Source organism: Cibotium barometz, chromosome 48, assembly GCF_041138505.1.
Source record: "Cibotium barometz isolate CiBa-2024 chromosome 48, ASM4113850v1, whole genome shotgun sequence".
Taxonomy (NCBI): Eukaryota; Viridiplantae; Streptophyta; class Polypodiopsida; order Cyatheales; family Cibotiaceae; genus Cibotium; species Cibotium barometz.
This window is the reverse complement of record NC_141093.1, coordinates 16222179-16239265: the sequence shown is the minus strand read 5'-3', so window position 1 is coordinate 16239265 and position 17087 is coordinate 16222179. Positions and strand designations below refer to the sequence as shown.

Here is a 17087-nt window from a genome sequence, read left to right as displayed (position 1 = left end):
TCCCTTTATTACTACAGCTTATAAGGGTATAGTTATTTATTGTTGAACATACCTGCCTTTCTGTAGGATGGCCAAGCGAAGGATGAGCCAACAAAATATTGATTCTCTATGTATATAAAGTGCTGAGCTGAACGTATGGTCTTGATGTAAGCTGTATGAATGCTCATGTCTATAGTAATGTTCTTACCCCCAACAAGGTTCTACATGTCAACCAATCCACAAAATCAAAAACACGTCCTCAAAAGCTACTAGAATCTGAAAAAATATCATTGATAACTAGAAAATTATGGATTTGATTACACGCACCGCCTTTTCTATCATTATGGGATCTTTTGGAAAATCCACAATAGATCCAGAATCTATTGATCTGAAAATCTACATTGAAATTGAGAACTTATCTCTCTCTCTCTCTCTCTCTCTCTCTCTCTCTCTCTCTCTCTCTCTCTCTCTCTCTAGACAGCCCCATGGCGGAGATACTTGATCTAAGGAGAGGGCAACACTTCAACTGATCAGCATACATGGATCTACCTGATATACATTTTTCAGTATTTTCTACTCAGTATCATCTCGACGTCTTACAGTTCTGTTCTTATAACTGTAGGACAATCAATTTATTGTACTTTTTAGTCTCATTTAGTTGTTCTCTTTGATGACACACCAACTTCAGATGTACTCTCAGTTTTGGTCTCATAGGCCACTATGGCCTCTTAGAGACGTTAATATATCATTTCATTTTCTCTCTCTCTCTCTCATGATCATGATCATGATCATAACCATCATGATCACTATTGTATGTGTAGCTAGTCAATTCATTTTCTTTTTCCATAATCCAATTACCTCAGGCAACTATTGTAACAAGGTAGAGTGATACGTTGGTTTAGTTGCTAGATTTGGACTTGAGTGTTTTCTAAATAAACAATTTCTTTCCGGAATACATGAAGTAAAAACCAAAAGTCATCAGATGGCTCCTTTTTTTCCCGAAAAAGAGATCCCTCTATTAGTTGAAAAAGACCTGCCTAGAAGGCAGAGTACAAACACTGCTACAGCAGTAAAAGAAACACAACATAGAGGGGCGCTTCCTCCATGGCTGGCTGCTCTTGGAGTAAGGTTACATTGCTAATACAAAGATAGAACGCCACATGTCGACACCAACCTCCCAGCCTCCAAAGAGGAGGGGCAGCATCCAATTGCACAAAGGGCCCTCCAACATTCCGAGGATCCACAAGGGTCATCTCATGCATGTAAGGAGAATCATCTCAAGGGTGGAGACTCTCTACTAGACTGCAACAAAATAAATCAGTAGCAGTTCGGGCAGAAGGGGGGCCCTGGCTGGAACCTCCAACTGCTCTCCAAGAGCCGCACTGACCCAGGACCATATGGAGGGGCATCCAACTCTGCAAGATCTAGAGTTGTAGCCAAGGGAACCTCTGAGGCCACCGCAGACCCAGCTAGATCTCCCATATCGTCCACGGGTAATCTTGTAGCTGCAGTCGGGAGCACTGCATCTAGAGCTGAAACCAAGAAAGCGTGTGAGGCCACCAATAATCCACTTGAATCAGCGTCGTCCAGGGATAAATGCTCGAAATGGTTCGCAGATTGAACTGTAACCTCGGGGTCCTGCGCTATGTTGGGGTTTTTGGAAAGATTGTTTTGTTTTAAAGGGAGAACTGGTTAACGTTAAGGGAATTCTCGGAGATTAGCTTCACAGCCATAATTGGTGGTATTAGCCTTGCACAAGTCAAAGCCCTAGACCATGAAAGGAGCCAAGAGTACATGCAAGTGTCCAAGATATGAATGACCAGAAGATCCCTACAATGAACCCAAGGCCCTATTTATAGTAGCCTTGCCCATGGCCCATTGCCCATGGCCCATTATTTACATATTTTGGACCTTAGTTTTGCTTCATTACAGACACTTTCAGAGATTTTTTACATGTTCATTTCCATCGAAACAAACGTCAAAAATACACCTGCCTATAATAGTGTGATAGGCAGAATAGGTGTTAACCCATTTCTAGGGTTAACAAGAGCTACTGCCGTTATCTTACATCAAGGAGTCAAGGTAGATACACCAAAAGATCAAACATTCAAGATATGAAGCAACGGTGTCCAAATCTACAGCTTGGACGGACGCCCGTAATGGTTCGACGAAATATGTATGGCGATTTCTACTTCAAGAGCCAAGGACCAGAGCCAATTTTTGTGTCGGTTTTACATTTCAATTCCTAAATGTGCAAGACTTTAGGATCAAACTTCATAGAGAACCGTTAGCAAAAGATAAGAGAGGAGAATGAGGGGCTTGACAGGAGGTTAGACTATCTTAACGCACAAGAGTTAAGATTGTTGCAAGGAGTTGTACCTTCTCTGCACGAAGGTTAATAGAAGAGCTATTTCAATTCCTAAATGTGCAAGACTTCACGATGAGACTTCATAGAGAATGGTTAGCAAAAGATAAGAGAGGAGAATGAGGTACTAGGCTTGGCTCATTATCAACAACTCAAAGATCCATAAGGATTCGATTCAATATCTACCTCGCATACATGCATGCATATTTGATGCGATTTCTACAATATATGCAAATGCAAAAAAAGAAAGAAAATATATCATGTTCTATTTCAATAATTTTCGCAAAAGAACAGACTACTATAAAGAGGTATATCAAGTATAAATTTGATCATTTTCTACAATTGATAAAAAATTCTAAGTTTAACAACCAACAAAATCTTATATTGATTGGAGTTTGTGGCTACTGTTAAAAAAAATTGGATGTACATGGATGCCACAAAAGGATATATTTTTAAAAAAAAATTTGACTAGCCTTAGGCCCAAGATCCTCCCGTAGTACTGATTTTTTTTTTCAGAAAGAAACTTCTATTAAGTATGAAAAAGACATACAACAATCACACCTATAAGCCAAAAAGAATAGAATCACCCCAATATGTAAGGTGATTTCCTAGTATCTGCGATGATCTCCTCCGTACTTCATCTCCTCAATCTCCCTCTAGGCATGATAGAGTAAATGATGCAACCTGTAGCCTCCTAGCCTAGGAGAGCAATGATTTGCAGAGGTATGCCTATCCTCGAGAAGACTCCCACCAACTCAAATGATAGTCTCCATGAAAGGTCCCAGAGAGCCACTCGTGCGGAATAGTTGCATCAATTTGATCAATACGAATGCGAGAGCCCCTAAGATGCTGAATGGATGCAGCTCTCCCATCCTCTGGAAGACTCTTAAAGGTCTTCCAAGCAAGAACTGTGTATGCACATCTCCCCCATCCTGACCACTGCATATAACGGGATGCAACAAGTGACCGACCGGCCTCATCCCTAATGAGCTCGTTCCACATAATACGTTGTCGGTCAGCCTCATCCAAAGACCTAGGAAGCCTTTGTCGCAAAAAATATCTCATGCTTCTCCATGCTCTGACAATGGCTGCAATAAGAGGGGAAGATGGTGCCCTGATATTAGCCTCTGTGAACAAAAATCGTGTGTTGGGCATCCAGTCTCTCCCGATCCGGGGTGTACATCCAGAAATCTGAGACAAGAAAAAAATCCTTCCAAGGCTCAGTGCCTGGTAGGAAACCTCTGACCACAAGTTTGCAGAGCAACGTCCTGCACTGAACATCCGAATCGATAATATTCAAGCCCCCCTCTCCTTTGGGCTGAATAACTGTGAGCCAAGCTACCCTAGCACGAGTGTCTAAGGTGCCATCCAAACCCGACCAGAGAAAATTGCGAATCAATCCTTGCAGTTGACCAATGCACGCACGAGAGAAGCACCAACAAGAGGCAATAAACCAAGCTAAGGCAAGCAGTACCTGATTAGCCACCAAAGCTCTGGAAGCTAAATCTCATCTCCAGGATCTCCAATGAAGGAGCTTCTTCCGGATACTCGTAAGTACCGGAGCAAACTGCTTTGTAAGAGAAATATCAATCCCAACCTGGCATCCCAAATATCTCGCAGTGCATCCTCTACTGATCCAAGTAAAACCAAGCTCTGCACCCCAAGCAACTCTCGGTGAATCACTAACCCAAAAACCAACAGATTTGTGCCAATTAATGAGTGCCCCTACCGCCAAACAAAACTTCTCTAGTGCTACCCGGAAGCAACATAAACATATATGTGAAGCCTCCAAGAACATGGCTGTGTCATCAGCTAACTCAGAGTCAACCAATTCCTCTTGACTACGAATAGGCAACCTCAATCCAGAAATACCAGCAATGGAGCAGAGAAAGATGCTCATGGCCTCTACAACTACGATATATAATAATGGGGCTAAAGGGCAACCCAGCCGTACTGAGCAAGAAATCTGAAACCGCTCTCCTCTATCACCACAAGCAAGCACACTACTGTGGGTATCACGATACATGCATGAAACTCCCTTGATTCGTCTCTAAAAGAAGCCCATGTGGCTAAGAGTATCCTCAAGGAAGCCCCAATCCACTCTATCATAGGCCTTCTCAAAATTCAAGAGCAGAATGGCTAAGGGTTGATTGCTCGCTTTAGCCCATTCGACGGCCTCCCAAAATGAGAAAATGTTATCAAAGATGCTGAAGCCCCAATCCACTCTATCATAGGCCTTCTCAAAATTCAAGAGCAGAATGACTAAGGGTTGATTGCTTGCTTTAGCCCATTCGATGGCCTCCCAAAACGAGAAAACGTTATCAAAGATGCTCTTGCCGTGTAAGAATCCATTCTGATTATCATGAATGACATCCTACAAAATTGGCTGCAATCTCATGCTCACTGCCTTAGCAAGAATCTTATATGCAATCCCAAGTAAGGTGATAGGTCTCCACTGGCCAATCAATGTCTTATCCCCACTCTTAGGAATAAGATAAATAAGCCCCTCAGTGAGAGAAGAAGGCATAGAACCTATGTCCCACATCTCTTGGAGAGCCGATGTGATCTCAACCCCAATCTCATGCCAAAAAGTAATGAAAAAAATAGTGGAGAGGCCATCCTCCACTAGACACTTACCATGAGGTAAGGCCTGTAGCTGTAACGCAACATCCTCCTGTGAAGGATCTAGACCATGTGCCTGTAAAGCCTCATCCTCCAAAGAAGGATCAACATCCTGTGAGGTAAGAGCTGTTTAAGGGTTAGGGTGCTCCACAAGGGGTGTGGGTGAAGGGGCAGGTACGGGGGTCTGAGGGTGCCTGCCATCCCTAACCACAACCCAATGTTGTATTGGAGTCTCCGCAACAGCTGCAGAAGGCATCTGATGGGTAGGACCACGCCGCCTCCTAGCATGGCCCCTCGATCTAGGACAATCTCTAGCATATATGTGACCCTGTCGACAACAAATCCGACACTGGTCAGGTCTGCCTGCAATCTCCATCCTTCGGCAGAAATGAGATCTGTCAGGTCTCTGAAGCATAATATGATCGTCAGTAATCGATGGATCAGGAACAAGCACAAGGACCCGGGGTACACCATCAAGAGTGGCGGTAACATCCGCGGAAGCTGAGGCGGGAGAGCTTGGAAGGACTAGTACCTCTAGAACCTGGCCAAAGGATGCCCCTATGGAAGCTGAAAGCTTCCAATAGGACCGAGGAAGAGCAGGGAACCGTAGTGAGACCGGGGTAAGGCGCTGATCCTCCGCCACTGGATCATAGCCCACCTGGTACTGAAAGAAGAAAATCTTCCTAGGGCCAAGAGGGAAGGGGCTGCCAGCCAAAACATGAGAAGTATGATATTTCTCCAGTGATACAGCGTAGATATTGGCATAGACTTTGGCACTCATACAGAAGGAGCCAGATCTCTCATTGGGAGAGCTATGATATTTCTCCAGTGATACAGCGTAGATATTGGCATAGACTTTGGCACTCATACACAAGGAGCCAGATCTCTCATTTCTTTTGGTTATTCTTACATGGTGGTCTCCCCACCAATCAGTGGAGATCAGTTTTCGGTGTAGCACCTTCCTGTCCTAGATGTGCGGCAGATTCTGAGTCCGTACAACATTGTCTATGGGGGTGCAGCATTGCACAGCAGATTTGGGGTCTTGTAACCCAACTTATGGGCAAATTGAGTGGCAGAGCCATGCATGTGACTTGGGAGGCAGTTGCTTGGCTCTCCCAGTCCAGTCCGCAACTTTTTTATGAGGGCAGTGGTACAGATTCTGTTTTTTTCATTCGTAGAGGTATTGCCCAGCATGGTTTATTGCAGGATGTTCCTCGCTCTGATTATACACCCCCTAGACAGAGGATTGACACCAGTTGGGAGATTATTGGTAGTATTACAGCATGGCAGATCTGGAGAGCTAGATGCACGGAGGCTATTGAGGGTGTCCAGATTTTTGGGTCTCAGTGCATTAGTACTATATGGGGTGATATCATCCACACTCTTATGGCTACTTGGGCTCGCATTCAGGGGCCCTCTCGTTCTGCGCAGGTGAAGCATGTGATATTTATGCGGGAATGGGACCATGGCATCTTCTTTTCCTCTAGTACCACAGGTCTTACATGGCATCATGATGCTCCTCAGTGGTTGAAATCACCTTACATATTGAGGTGATTCTATTCTATTTTTCCGGCTTATAGCTGTGATTGTTGGTCCTAGGCATAGTAACATGAAACGTTTCGTCGTTTCGGGGTTTCAAAGGTTTCGTTTTGTCTGTTTTGGACGAGACGCAAAGGTTTCAAAATGACACTTCCTATATACACATCAAATCTATACCATAGCAACAAAAAGGTAAAAGAGAGACTCAAAACACATATCAACTTTACTTGAACATAAAAGAGGAGAAGAAGTAGAGGAAAAAGGAGGAGGGAAGGGACTCCACAGGCCTTAACACATGCTCGGCCATGCTTCTTTTGTGGGTTGGGAAGGGTTTTTTCACTTTGCTCATTGACTATAGACCTCGTTTTTGCCTTGTGACCGTTTTCCGTGAAAAGAATCTTAACATTGAGGATTTGGGCAAAACGTCATTTCAACTGAGGGGTTTCATGGTGTTTCACAACGTTTCATGCCTAAAACGTTTCATGGCATTTTGTCGGCATGAAACACGTTCTTATGTTACTATGGTCCTAGGTAAACACCTTCACCACTTGAGCTATCACCTCATTGGCCACAAAAGGATATATAATTCATTTCTATGGAGTGAAAGAAGACCATGTTTGCAAATCTTGTTTTGTTGTTGATGTGGGCAGAGGAGAAGATGGTTATGTAAACATAGTGAATGTGTTTTCGGCATTTGAGAAAGCTCACTATGCGCATGTCATAATAGGCAACCCATTTCACAAAAGTTATCCATGCTTGGTTATTATGGTGCCCAATGATAGCGTCAAAGCAAGTGCAATCATGCTTGCACAAAAATACATCTTGGGAAGGAGTGAAGAGAAGAAAGAAGCCTTGAAATGTATTTGCAAAATTATATTGACATATTTATCTAAGAATGCAGCGAAGGATTTTTTGCTTGTTCTGACCGTGGATATTGTAGGTAAGAGTACACTTCGAAGCATAATTCTATTAGAGGAGAGGCTTGTCATTTTGCAAGTCCTATACATGTGATGACTTTGAATATCTCTATCCATCCTTAGTGCAAGAGATGTATCCATTAATGAAGCAATGATCCAACTGTTAGCCTTTGGCCTCCGAGAAGTCTTGGTGTGAAGTCTTAAACACAGGCACTTTTTACCCTGTGCTAGGAGGGGTTTTTCCTGTGTGAACACAAGGTGGTTTGGCAGTAAACCACCGCGTGCATATGAAAGAACTGTTAGTATGATGACGAATGTCCGGCCACACGCTCCCGTCTTAAGCATGGGGTACGGATTGGGCAAATCACAAAGCGCCAAGCGCAACGGATTTCTCAACGGCTCACCCGACGCAACAAACGGGAGTTCAATGCTCGGAAAGAGGAACTGCAAAGAGGCATGGAGGAAACTCCAAGAACATCCCCCTCCCACACCTATCACCTACCCAGACACATGGCACTCCTATGCACGCTCCCTCTATCATATTCCCCATCAGCCACCCCTACCCCCACCACCAGACCCCCGCCCCACCACCTCCACCTTCTTCACAAAGGGCATGGTCCTCAAGGCCATTCATAGACTATGCAATGGGCGAGCCCAAGATCATGAGGGACTCACTGCCGAGTACATCTCGCATGCCCATGATACCCTAGCGCCCCTACTAGCCTACATGTTCAATAGAGCCCTTTGTGAAGGAATTCCACCCTCTTGGTCCACCAACACCATCACCCCCATCCTCAAAGCCGGAGATCCACTTGATCCTAATAACTACAGGATGATCATGATTGGCCACACATTGGCCAAGCTCTAAGGATCAGTGCTAGAGGCGGAGGTCAGTTCATTTGCAGAGAGCCAGGAATGCAGAGCCTCGGGACAGGCTGGCTTTTGGAGGAGCTACTCTACCCTTGACAACATCTTCACCCTCTGTGCCATCATGGAGGAGGGAAGAGCACGACACCAGAGGATTTACTGCTGCTTTGTGGATTTCCACAAAGCTTTTGATACTGTACCCCGAGCCCGCCTCTTACACGGAGACTATCATCCGAATTGGCTGGGAGATTTTTCGAGGATAGGCATACCTCTGCAGGTCATTGCTCTGCCAGGCCAGGAGGATACAAATTTCCTCATGTATTCTATCATGCCTGGTGGGAGATTGAGGAGAAGTAGTATGGAGGAGATCATACCTTAGTCCAGTGAGGATTGTTGGTCGCTCGGGAAAGCACTGGTTCATTGACCCTTCTCCTCAGATAGTGACTCATGGCTCTTGGTGTTTGTGGCTATATGGTGGCAGTCCTATCAGATATCTTCAGTGGGATCCAGGAGAGTGGGAGTGGATTGATGCCTTCGATCCTTTGAAAAGCCTTCCTTTTTTCAGTTTCACTGTTCGGAATGCCAGGCTTCTCCTCACTCGACAGATGCATAGGATCTCTACTCTCAGGCCTCATTGGGAGAGCTATGATATTTCTCCAGTGATACAACGCAGATATTGGCATAGACTTTGGCACTCATACAGAAGGAGCCAGATCTCTCCCCACCAATCAGTGGAGATCAGTTTTCGGTGTAGCACCTTCCTGTCCTAGATGTGCGGCAGATTCTGAGTCCGTACAACATTGTCTATGGGGGTGCAGCATTGCACAACAGATTTGGGGTCTTGTAACCCAACTTATGGGCAAATTGAGTGGCAGAGCCATGCATGTGACTTGGGGGGCAGTTGCTTGGCTCTCCCAGTCCGGTCCGCAACTTTTTTATGAGGGCAGTGGTACAGATTGTGTTTTTTTCATTCGTAGAGGTATTGCCCAGCATGGTTTATTGCAGGATGTTCCTCACTCTGATTATACACCCCCTAGACAGAGGATTGACACCAGTTGGGAGATTATTGCCAGTATTACAGCATGGCAGATCTGGAGAGCTAAATGCACGGAGGCTATTGAGGGTGTCCAGATTTTTGGGTCTCAGTGCATTAGTACTATATGGGGTGATATCATCCACACTCTTATGGCTACTTGGGCTCGCATTCAGGGGCCCTCTCGTTCTGCGCAGGTGAAGCGTGTGATATTTATGCGGGAATGGGACCATGGCATCTTCTTTTCCTCTAGTACCTGTTGGAAATAAGTGCTCACTAGGAGTACTTTTAGTCTTGGTCATCTCAGTGTATGCCACGTGGCACCTCTATAATTGTCCCATAAGTCACTCTACTCTATCTTGTACTTCTCACCTATATATTGTGGGTGTCACATCAATGAAAGTATCAATCTTGTGTCTTGTCTACACTCATCTCAAGGTAACTCTTTGTCTTTCATTTTTGTTCTTGTTTCATTTCTAGTCTGCTCTAGCTTTCATATTTTCTACATGGTATCAGAGCCAGGTTTTAGGGTTTCCCTGTTTTTCTTATGAGCTTTCGCCATTCTCTCCAAGCTGTCCCACTCAATTCAGCGCAGCCCATGTGTTGCCCGCCATATCTTCAGGCCGCCGCCTAGCTGCATCTGTTGCCCTGCGTAGACCTGCACATGCTATCCAGCGTTGAGCTACACTTGTTGTGTAGCGTTGACTTGCATTTGTTGTCCAACGTCGCCTCTTATAGCTGCATGTGCTGTCCTCGCCAGATTCACAGCATTGGGACATAACTCGACCTGCTGCTGTAGCAACCGCCGGCCTGAACTTGCTGTCCGCCCTGTTCAGGCTTATACACCTCTACTGTTCTCTCTCTTGGAACTGCTACAGCCCACTGTACTGTTGCTGCTTTGGCTGCCCTCTTCATCAACTCAAGGGTGCGCATCATCTAGAAGCAGCTGCAGATCGACTTTCCTCCTGTTAACGAGCTATTTGCTGCATTCAGTTCTGCCATTGTCTCCTCTTGAAGAGTCTACAAGGTACTGTGCATTGTATCCTTCAGTTTGCTGGTCAGTCCTTTTCTTATCCTCATATCTGCAAACTGCTAGTTCCTCATGCTTCGATGGGCTGTCACATGCTATGGCCTTGACAAGTGGTGAGAGAGCCGGCTTCTAAAAACAATTTGGATCTCTTCTTTCATTCATTTCTGCAATCTTGTAAGGGAATAGACACTGCCCTTGCATTTTAGCAAGCGTAAGACCTTCCCACATGGCCTCTTCTACTCATTCTCTCATGTCTATCGACAAATTCAATGGGTCCAAAACGAAGTATACCCAACTTCCAATCGGCAGGCATATATCCCTCATCCCAAACCCTTTTGACAAATAAGCGTCAAAGGCTCTGCAAGCTGATCAGCATATTTTCGGAAAAACTCATTTGTCAAACCATCCCAACCAGGGCTCTTTCCCATGTGAAGTTTGGAGAGAACAGCTTCCACTTCCCCTTGAGTAACAGGAGCATCAAGCTGAACCGCTACATCAGGGTCAACTTGATATCATACTTCAGCAAACAATGACTCCCTTGCAGCCAGGATAGCTGGCGAGACATCCTCTCGAGGGGCAAGCAAATCTTCATAAAACCTGATGCAATGCTGAATAACCTCAGAAGGTTGAGTAACAAGGTTGCCTTGGGCATCCATCAGCCTAACAATATTCTCACGCATATGGTTTTGATGCAACTTATCATAGAAGCGATGAGATTGACAGTTAGCATCCCGCAAAGCATCAAGACGTGCAAGTAGTTTAAAGCGAACATATTGTGCTTCCTGCACCCTAGATAGCTCCTTTTTCAGCCATTCTATGGCATCCACAACTAAAGCATCCATAGAGTCAGTAAACATGAACGCCTGCAAGCCCTTTAAAAGCGACTCAAGAAGAGCCACATGCTGTTTTTGTATAGAGGCATTAGCAAGACCATAATGCCGCGCTAATTTCCGAGTATTGGTAAGGAACACTGGCCAAGCATGATAATCAGCCATGGACACTCTTGTGGAGAAATGTCGTATCAACTGACGCATATAAACATCAAAAACTTCATGCTCCAAAAAAGTGTGATTTAAGCGCAAAGGCAAGCGTCCCAACAAGCCTTTATATGCATCCACAGGATGATAGACCATTTCAAACACAAGCGGCCAATGATCCGAGAAAACCTGTTGCTGATCAACCATCATAGTAAGAACCTCTGGCAAAAAGAGATCTTGATGTAAAATATACATCCTATCCAATCTAGCATAAGTGCCCCGAAATTGTTGTGAGGCATAAGTGTAACGCCTTTCATCTGGATGCAACCAAGACCACATGTCTTGTTTTAGCGACCTTGCTGCAAAAGCTTCCCACACCATTCTCTCCGGGCCATCCATTACAGAATGAGGCGACGTGGCTTGCTCCCTGGAGACACACATATTAAAGTCTCCCATCACAAAGCCAGGATGAGAGATTGAAAGAGCACACAAGTCATTCCACAGTGCACGAGCATTATTTGGAGCATACACCCCTAACAACCATAAAGGCGTATCATTCCAAACAATCTGTATCACTAGAAATCTTCCATGAACATCTTGAATCACAAGAGAAGGCCGAAACTGCGAACGAACAGAAAACATAACACCTGACTGCGAAGCAGGATGTCCACTGTAGAAAACATGAAACCCCTTATATACATGAAAACATGAAAACATGAAACCCCTTATATACATAGGTTTTGACAGCCAACTTATGCTGCTTATGTTCAACTGCACACAAAACATCCCAACCATGACAAAAAGTTGTACGCCAAAGCTTGAACTGCTTTTGGCGCGAAGAAATACCCTTTACATTCCATTGTACAATTTTCATAAGCCTTCCCAAAAAAGGAATCAACAAGGCCGTGTACTAGGCCCAGGACAATCTGCCAAATCACGAACCTTTTGAAGCATTGCATTTTTAGACATGGTATTTGTGATCTCAGACTGCCCTTAGAGTTCCCGAGCACGTGCCGGAGGGTAATGACCATCCCATGGCGAGATGACCCCACCCTTCGAACCAAACACAAGAGGCAATTGTTGTTGTGCTTCTTTTGTTAGGCGACTTCTAATAGGATAGCATTCTACTCTATCCACCCCAAGAGCCCTTGTACCCTGAGAAAGTTGGCCTCCCGGCCTCTCAATCTTGGTCTGTTGCTGGGCACCTGAACCCAAAGAGCAACGAGCATATGTATGTAAGGGCCCCTGATGAGTACGCAAAGGCCCCCGCCAAACAGCATCTGAGAAATCCCCCCGCGGGGCAACAAATCGTGTCTTTTTACCACGTACTTCCACCCATGGCTGCTCAACCTCATTCTGAACATCCACATGTACATCCATGTGCTGGGCATCATGTAAAGGAGCATCATGCTCATCTTCCACGGCCATCAACGATATCCTTGGTAGCAACAACTTGTTCTTTCTTAGGACATTCGGAGACAAAGTGGCCCATCTCACCACATTTGAAACAGTGGCCAGCAAATGTATCCCACCTCAATTCATACATTAAAGGTTGCAGTCCAGCCATATTGACACGCAAATGTGTCGGCCTAGGTCTCCCAGTGTCCCACAACATGCATAGACGATTTCGGTTTCTAGATGTCATTCGAGGCACCACCAAGACATCACCGATACCTCGCATGAGACCTGGTAAAACACACCAAAACATTGGTGGGAATTGTTTCACTTCAACCCAAACTGGGCAAGCCTGGCGCAACATATCTTGGTACTCTGCCATAGGCTTCCACGAAACCACATGAACCAACTGCCCATCCAAAAAGAGTGGCACCTGCTCCAAGACTGCCCTACGGGCTTCCGAAGTGCGAAAAAGTATTTCATAAAAGCCTCTTGGACCATCATAAATCTCCTCAAGTGCCTCAGGCGACACCAAGCGGCCCAACCATGCCCTAAGACGAGGCAACAACGGAATACACCTAGTAAAGAAGAAGATAGCAGCACGATCATGAAAATCTGCTAGCTGTTGTAGCAACAAAGGAGTCTCCATACATACATCAGCCACACCACCATTATCTACTGCAGCCATTTGCATGCTATTTGCCTTCACATATTCTTGCAGAAGCTCAGCAGTGATCTGCAACAAACGTGCAAACTCCGGAGAAGATACCTGAGAACTTTCCTCTGCATTCTCTCCAACATTCACCGGAGTGTAGCTTGCATCAACATCAAGCCTTTGACGTTTTTGTTGCTCCGAGGCATCTGAAGCATAACCCACATCCTTCTCGATCATCTCCTCAATAAGATCCATGTTAAGGCTATTGGCAGCCGGGTCATCCAAATCCATGTACAAAAGCAAAGAAAACCCGTTCTCTCAGACCCTAATTCAGCACCTTTATTGCTTGCACACAGACCCTCTCTCTCTCTCTCTCTCTCTCTCTCACACACACACACACACTCAGAAGGGATGTACAGAGAAGAGAAAGAAAAGGCAAAAATCAAAGGGTTGCAAGAAGTAGACATGCAAAACAGAAGTCGCAGGTCTGAAGAAGACGATGTGCAGGTCGAAAGAAGCAACTCGCAATATGTACAGGTCTCAGGCGGCGCAGGCGAGCAGTCGAGGAGATCGCAGGTGAGCAGAATCAAGCAGGTCGGATGCAAGCAGTGTCGAGCAGGTCGCAAGCAAGCAGTCGAGCAGAGCAGTCGAGCAGGTCGTAGGCAGGTGGCTCAAGATTCTCTCTCTCTCTCGCAATATGTACAGGTCTCAGGCGCAGGCGAGCAGTCGAGGAGATCGCAGGTGAGCAGAATCGAGCAGGTCGCAGGCAAGCAGTGTCGAGCAGGTCGCATGCAAGCAGTGTCGAGCAGGTCGCAGGCCCTTCTGCATCTCTCTCTCTCTCTCTCTCGCGCTTCCGCCGCCCTTCCCTGTCCGCCGCCTCCCCTGCTTGCCGCCGCCACCCTGCTCGCTTCCGCCGCCCTGTTAGCGCCGCCTGCTGTTCGCCCTGCTCGCTTCCGCCGCCCTTCCTTGTCTGCCGCCTCCCCTGCTCGCCGCCGCCACCCTGCTCGCTTCCGCCGCCCTGTTAGCGCCGCCTGCTTCGCTTCCGCCGCCTTCCCTCCCGCCTACTGTTCGCCGCCCCCTCTCTGTTCGAACTTCCGCCGCCTCCCCTGTTCGCCGCCCCCTCTCTGTTCGAACTTTCTATCCCCCCCCCCCCCCCCCCCCCCCGCCCGCTGCCCTGTTCGCTGTATGCCGCACAGGTCTGCTGGCAATGGCCAGCCTATCTATCCGTTAGGATCTGTGGCCCCCTTTCCGCACCCACCCTTGCTCACCCTTTCCGCATCCACCCTTGCTCAGGCCCCCAAGGCAGCAGCATAACTCTCTCTCTCTCGCTTCTTCCATGGCTTCCCCCTTGCGCAACCCGATGAAGGCGACCTTTATGGTCACAAACAAGAGGATAACAAATGTGGAAAAGGAAATGAAGGAATGGAAGGCAGAGATGGAGGGATGGTGGAAGGAGAAAGCAAACTTTCTCCAAATGGTATTCAATGAGGGTAAGCGGTGGAAAGAGGAGAAGGAGGACCTCATAGCGGAAGTCAAAGACCTTCACGGGGAAGTCAACACGCTCAAAGGCGTAATTTCAGCTCTTCAGAGGGAGCTTGCAGAGGCCAAGGCAAATGGTGGACTTGAAGAAGGTGAAATTCAGCCATCCATGATAGAAGAGCTCAAGGTTATCAAGGAACAAGTACGGGCAATTAAGGAAGAAGAGAAGCAACAAGAAGCAAAGACTTCCTCATGGGTGGAAGTCATCACCAAGACGCAAAAGAAGATGGATGAAGCGGAGAAGTGGATAGAGGTCGCCAAGAAGGGTAAAGGTAAGGAGATAACAACCCCTACACCTACAATTATTAACATGACTTTGGAAGAGGAACAACGAAGACGTACACGTGCTTTGCATGTGAGGATTACCGGCCTTAAAGACGGGGATAAAGTTGAAGAGGAGGTGAAAGAGCTTATGGTGTTGATGGGGATTGACAGTCCGACACACGCAAAAGCCTGGAGAGTGGGCAAAAAAAGCGGAGGCAACGGGGAAACATCAAAGGAAAGAGCTCTCATACTTCGCTTCCCTTCTATTGAGGCGAAGAAGGAGTTCTTGAAGAGACGACCCACTTTAAAGAATACAGGCATTTTTCTTGGTGATGATCTTACTCTTTCACAGCTTGCACATATGAAGGAAGTCATGCCAGAGATTAGAGCGGCAAGAGAAAAGGGTAAGATAGCATTTTATAGAGAAGGGAGGGTGGTCATCGTGGAGCGACGCTCTACATGACGGTGCGAGACCTATGGGACCAAATTAAAGATGGCAGCCTGGAACTGCAATGGATCCCTCAGACTTGATGTAGGTGCCTTTGAGGACAGCTTTAGAGATAGAGATATAGTCTTCTACTCGGAGACTCACCAGGCCCCTGGTCAGATGATGCCACAGGTGACAGGATACAGATGGGAGACAGCTTGCAGAGTAGGGACGAGATCGGTACACAGTAGTAGAGGATCAGGAGGGGTGGCAGTTCTTTTCAGGGAGGAGCTGCAACCGCTTCTACACATAGTTCGGAGAGATGATCAGGCCAGATATATGTGGGTGAGACTGAGGGCCGACACAGGCAGATTCCTGTATATTGCCATATGCTATTTTGCTCCTAGTACATCGACATATGCAGTACCTAGAGGGCAGTCTCCTTTCTCTGTGCTAGATGATGACATATGGGAGTTCTCTAGGGATGGAGACATCATCCTGTTAGGGGACTTTAATGCCCGGACGGGCAACCGCCAGACAGCCTTTTATGATACCTCGGAGGAGATGCTGAGAGAGTTGGACACTCTGGATATGGGATTAGACAGACGCTCACAGGATGTGGAGTGCACAAAGTATGGGAGATATTTGGTAGATATGGGGACTGCGCATGGGTTGGCCATACTTAGTGGCTTGCAGAGGTTTCCGTCAGCAGCTGGATTTACTTGCTTTCCACATAGACATGGTGCTAGCACAGTGGATTATGTTATGGCTATGCCCAGCTTTGTTTCATGCATTGAGGACTTCACAGTTGGATCTCGGCCCATTGGGGTAGTAGTGGATCATGCATTGTTGACATTGACTATCTCTTTTCACTTTACCACAGCTCAGAGGACACGAGGGGCAGATCACACTCGATATACTTTTACCTCAGAGACTGATGCTGTCTACACAGATGGGATTTATAGACGTCTGTACACAGAGGAGCGAGGGAGACCTTTGGAGGAGTTGACCCATATACTGACAGAGACTTTACATGATGCAGCGAGAGAGGCATATCCACATACTCAGCCTGGACAGAGACAACATTCTCGATGTATGCCCCAGAACAGCTGGTATGATGAGGAGTGCACAGAGACCAGAGCCCGACTGCAGCGGGAGGTTGCTTTGGGAGTCACTACTCACCGACGGTCACGTATTGCCTTCCGACGCCTTGTGCGAAGGAAGAAGCGGGCCTTCCTTGCTCAGCTAGAGCAGGAATTATACCAGCTGTTCTTGAGCCAGGATTCGAGGGAGGCTTGGCGTCTGTTTCATGAGTCCTCCCCTGCTTTGGCCATCACTTCTACAGAGGTCTGGGGTAGTTATGCAGCATCTCTATATACAGTTCCTGGACAGACACCTTTTCCTGACCCGCCAGCACCATGCCCACAGACATGTACTTTCTTTACCGCAGAGATGGTAAGGAAGGCCATTGATAGGAT

The 17087-nt window shown here is 46.5% G+C and overlaps 1 protein-coding gene across 3 annotated transcripts in view; it reads right to left on the bottom strand.

Moving 5' to 3' along the window:
• The window catches only part of LOC147610876 (phospholipase D beta 2-like), a 124779-nt gene that overhangs the window by 46058 nt on the left and 61634 nt on the right, over nucleotides 1–17087 (bottom strand). For all 3 annotated transcript variants that reach the window (XM_086785521.1, XM_086785519.1, XM_086785520.1), the window contains 2 exons: nucleotides 307–375; nucleotides 53–200 (listed from right to left, as the gene is read on the bottom strand). In XM_086785521.1, coding sequence (XP_086641647.1) covers nucleotides 53–200; nucleotides 307–375 — 217 coding nt within the window. The remainder of the gene's footprint in view (nucleotides 1–52; nucleotides 201–306; nucleotides 376–17087) is intronic.